The following is a 4396-nucleotide window of genomic DNA, read 5'->3' on the forward strand; positions in this document are numbered from 1 at the left end:
CAGTTCTTAGTTCATTAAGAAGAGACTCTGATGGGTTTGTTATTGTCAGTACTATGTGAGCACGCTGGAGAACATAAACAGAGAGAATCACAATAATCATTTTGCATACATTATGGTTAAAGAAGACCAAAGAAATCAGAAGATTGCACCCATAGAAAGGCTCACATAGCTATCAAGAAGTTTTTGAAGGTCCAGCTGTGCACTTCCAAGCATCTCCAAAACTTTACCTGCATACATATTATAACAGATGTAGCAAAAACTATATATGATTTAAATCAACTAGCAATGCCTTATGCATTTTTTTAGAATAGGACGGCCATGACATGTTTACTCACTCACCGCTTTCTTCAGAATCATCTAATGAAGTTTTCTCCAAAAGACAATTGCCCATTTCCCGTAGTGACTCTGCAAATTCTGAAACAAGATCCACAAAACGAACCCGAAAAAAATAAATAAATAAATAATTTCAATACTTACATATAATCAAGGCAATGCAACTGTTCTGAAGAGAGGAGGAGAGGGAAACTAAACAGATTTAAAATGTTTTTCCAATGATAAGCAAAGATTTTATAGTGTAACAAGAAAAAGGGAAAGGATCCTTAAAAGTGAGGACAGTAGTTTTTCAGTAAGAAATGAAGGGCAGCTAATCAACTTTGGATCATTTTGGTGGAACCCATACACAATGAAAGTTATTGATCGAAAGGTGATCGGTCCATCAATTTCGTACTTTAAAACTACCCTCACTTTAGATAGTGATCCAAACCTAAGAACCTGTTACACTAATGGACATTATCAACAGTGAAGAAGGCCAATCAGGCCAATACTATGGCGTATGACAAATAAAAAATGCCTGAAAAGCGAGAGAGAGAGAGAGAGAATCAATACGAGCAACAAAGAAAAAATAAATGCAGATGTAGCTGCATGAATTCTAAGACATTACGTGTGAAGAATGAAGAAAACAAGCAGATCAATCAACCATATCCAAAGATTAACATTTACCATAAGCACTGTTTTCTGTCGCAGCTGCAGCCGCGAGTAGGCTGTCATAGCAATCTCTCATCTCTTGCATTTCCTGTGAAACAGGGAAAACAAACACTTAACTTCACTAGTGTAAGAGAATCGCAAGGGAGCAATCACGGCACCCTTTTCAGTTTTCACCATCAAGATGAAAAATTTTCACTTATACTATAGCACCCTTTTCAGTTTGACCATCCCCCTCCCAAAATAAAAGAAAAGAAAAAAAAAACACATCAAGATGCAAAATTTTCACATTGTAGTCCATAAAAACAATCAAGTTCATCAGAAGGGCACGGGAGTATGGACTAATCTCCCCCCTGCCGCCACCCCCTTCTCTCAAACAAAATCCATAAACATCACTGCCAAGAAGGTCCACAACTAAACCTAATTTACTTTCTTAAAGGAATTTATCGAAAGCATAATAAATTAATAATAATATTCAAGAAACACAGAACAGAACAGAGTCCACGAGGATCTGTACTTTTATTTTACCACTCGTGATTTAAGGAGCACAAGAGCAACACGCATAAGTGCATTAAAAATAATAATAATAGAAAAAGTAAAAAGACAACTTCAAACCCGCAAAATTCTTAAATCGAAAAAAAAAAAAACTGAATCAAACATAGCAGTATGAATCAAACACAGTATATTATGAATGGTGCAGAGAAAAAGGAAAAACCATGAAGAAGAGAGAAAGAGAAAGAAGTAGGCGAAGTACCTTGGAAGCGAGAGCAAGCTCATCGAACTTAACGGAAGGTGGAAAGTCCCTCTTGTCCTTCCCAACGCTCTTGTTAAGTGCCAATTTCCTCAGCTTGTTGAGTGAGGACTTCATCTTTCCACCACCCACCCACAACGACGCTCACCACCGCGCAAAACGGCAACGCCAGCAGCGCCAAAAAATAAATTGTAGAAACGACAAGACAAAAGAAGAAGAAGAATCGACGGAGGCGTTTAGGTTTTTCTCTTCAGTTGCGAATCACGAGTGTGGGGAGAATCTGAGATTGCGAATCGGAATCAGGGAAGATGGAAGTGCGAAAATGAATTCCGGGGCGTCTACGACGTTGAAGAAGGTTGCGGGTCAAAACGACCTCGACGCAGATCACACGAGACTGAGAGAGAAGAGAGAGAAAGAGAGATGGGAAATTGCGAAATGTGGAAACGGGAAAATGACGGAATTATACGGAGTTTGGGGAATCAACCCCCCAACGTCATACCCTCCCAAAATGCCCAGAACATCCCACACGCTTTTGTCCCCTTAACACGTGTGGGTGGGGGTGATTTCGTAATTTTCCACTGTCGTGAGATTCTATCATCTTACTAGTATTCAACTATTGCTCCGGCACGGGCGCATGGCGGCACTAAGCCACTAACCCTCACTGCAGTCAGGAATTGACATGCTTAACACTATTTTCATTTTATAATGTTTTTTAAAGAACAAATTAAAACATTTTGAGTTTGTTGTCATTTACAAAACAACAATTCTCTAGGAAACTAACATTATTCAGCCAATAATTCATCCCCCAAGTATTGAGATGGTAAAAAAAGTTTAATAAAAGAAAAATAAAATCACGTTTTTTTTAAATTATTGAATGAGTAGAAAATTAAAATTAAATTGATATAAAAATCATTTAATTTAATCTGTTATAAAATAAATAAGTTATTTACCAACTATTACTAAAATAGTAAGAAGTGTCTTATTCTAGTGGGCTATGCCACTGCTCTCTACTCTCTAGCCTCACGACTTGTGTTCAGCTCCTATTGCATTCATCAGCTCAAATGAGGTGTACATGCACCATAGTACAAGTTTTTGCTAACAAATATGAATGAGCTACATCTAAAATTAGAAAAAAACTAGTATTTTTACCCGTAATACTATTACGGGAATATAAATTTTTTAAAATTACGTCGATCCTGGTATTATAGATTATGACACAAAATTTATAACATTAAACTACTTTTATAAAATGTTCGTAAGGGACAAAAGTTCCCGTCGACTAAGAAGACCAGAGTCTTAAACAAAATTAAATAATAAGTTTTTTAGTTATTATTTTCAAATGAAAGAATTTAATTTTTTACTTAATTTTAACATTCGTTATCTAAAATTTGAAAGAATTTAACGTGTATATTTTTATATTTGATTAGATATTAAGTTTGTTGTACAAATATAAATAATTAATTTTTATATTTGCTATTTAAAAATAATATTTTTTCTATATATATAAAAATAGTCACCAAAAAAAAATTCGTAATTAGTCATTGATAATGATATATAAGAGAGATAGAGTAAATGAAAAAATGAAAGAGATAGAGAAAGAAAGAGAGAAGAGAGGAGAGTTCTTTAATTTTGGAGGGAAAGATTTGATTTCAATTGCAATGAGAGAATGACATGTGTCACATTTTGGCCTTAAAATTAGAGATATATAATAGATAATAGATATAATAGATTGCAACAATTAAGATAAAAATACGAAAAATTAGCTATATATATATAGGGGCAAGCCACATATAACAAAAGGGGGCAATGGCCCTCCCAAACTTAAAATTTTTTTTATAAATTGTGTATAAATTTTATTTTAGTTCCCTTAAAAATTTTATTTTACTCTTTCTATTACAAGATTAATTTTTGGCTCCTCCCTCAACTTTAACCTAGCTTCGTCCCTTGGTTTTAAAATACACATCTTACCAATATTTTAAGAACAAGTAAGTCTCAAATTTTAAAGACAACTAATATAAATATAGACATAAAATTAGTTAGTACTACTACAATAGTATTTTAATTTGACACAATAAGAAAACCAATCCATAATATTCGTAAATTTCAATACTAGTATCAAAACAGATAACTTTAATCACAATATTAACATTAAAATAGATAAAGATTAATAAATTTTTATTAAAGTTTATATTTCTATTAATAATGGTACATAATTAAAAATATCATTAATTCGAAAAATAGAGAATACAAAATTAAAATTAAATTAGATATTTATATAATTATTTAATTTAAAGATTTATTATATAATTAATGTTTGTCACATATAACAATGAGAAGCACGTTGACAGAGTGGCATTGCACTCAAGAGGTTCCTTGTTCAGACCGCCTTCAACATTTTGGAATTTTCCAAACTAACAAATGCTAAAAGGTGGATGAGTGGCACATTGGAGGACCATGGGATGCACTGGATCACAGGTGGAGATGCGGTGCTATGGAGCACCATAGAGTCCACCGTTACCGAATCGGTTTTTAACGAATTTAACCGATTTTTGTCGGTTTTCTCCTCACCGGTTTGGTGCCGGTTTCCATCCTTAAACAGTCCAAGAAACAAACTGAGTCAGTTCATGGTCCGGTTCATTATTTTTTAGTCGAATCGGGCATTCC

At 33.9% G+C, this 4396-nt stretch overlaps 1 protein-coding gene across 5 annotated transcripts in view; it reads right to left on the reverse strand.

Annotated features, from left to right (window-relative positions):
* The window catches only part of LOC107604831 (uncharacterized protein At2g33490), an 11480-nt gene extending 9253 nt beyond the window's left edge, over positions 1–2227 (reverse strand). For 2 of the 5 annotated variants that reach the window (XM_021104873.1, XM_016306530.2), the window contains exons 1-5: positions 1736–2225; positions 1000–1072; positions 340–414; positions 166–227; positions 1–64 (exon numbers count right to left, since the gene is read on the reverse strand). In XM_021104873.1, coding sequence (XP_020960532.1) covers positions 1–64; positions 166–227; positions 340–414; positions 1000–1072; positions 1736–1849 — 388 coding nt within the window. In that variant the 5' untranslated portion in view covers positions 1850–2225. Of the gene's footprint in view, positions 65–165; positions 228–335; positions 415–999; positions 1073–1735 lie in introns of all 5 variants that reach the window. The other 3 variants (XM_016306533.2, XM_016306532.2, XM_021104874.1) reach the window with 3 other exon arrangements.

The sequence above is a fragment of the Arachis ipaensis genome, chromosome B06 (assembly GCF_000816755.2).
Source record: "Arachis ipaensis cultivar K30076 chromosome B06, Araip1.1, whole genome shotgun sequence".
In the NCBI taxonomy this organism is placed as follows: domain Eukaryota; kingdom Viridiplantae; phylum Streptophyta; class Magnoliopsida; order Fabales; family Fabaceae; genus Arachis; species Arachis ipaensis.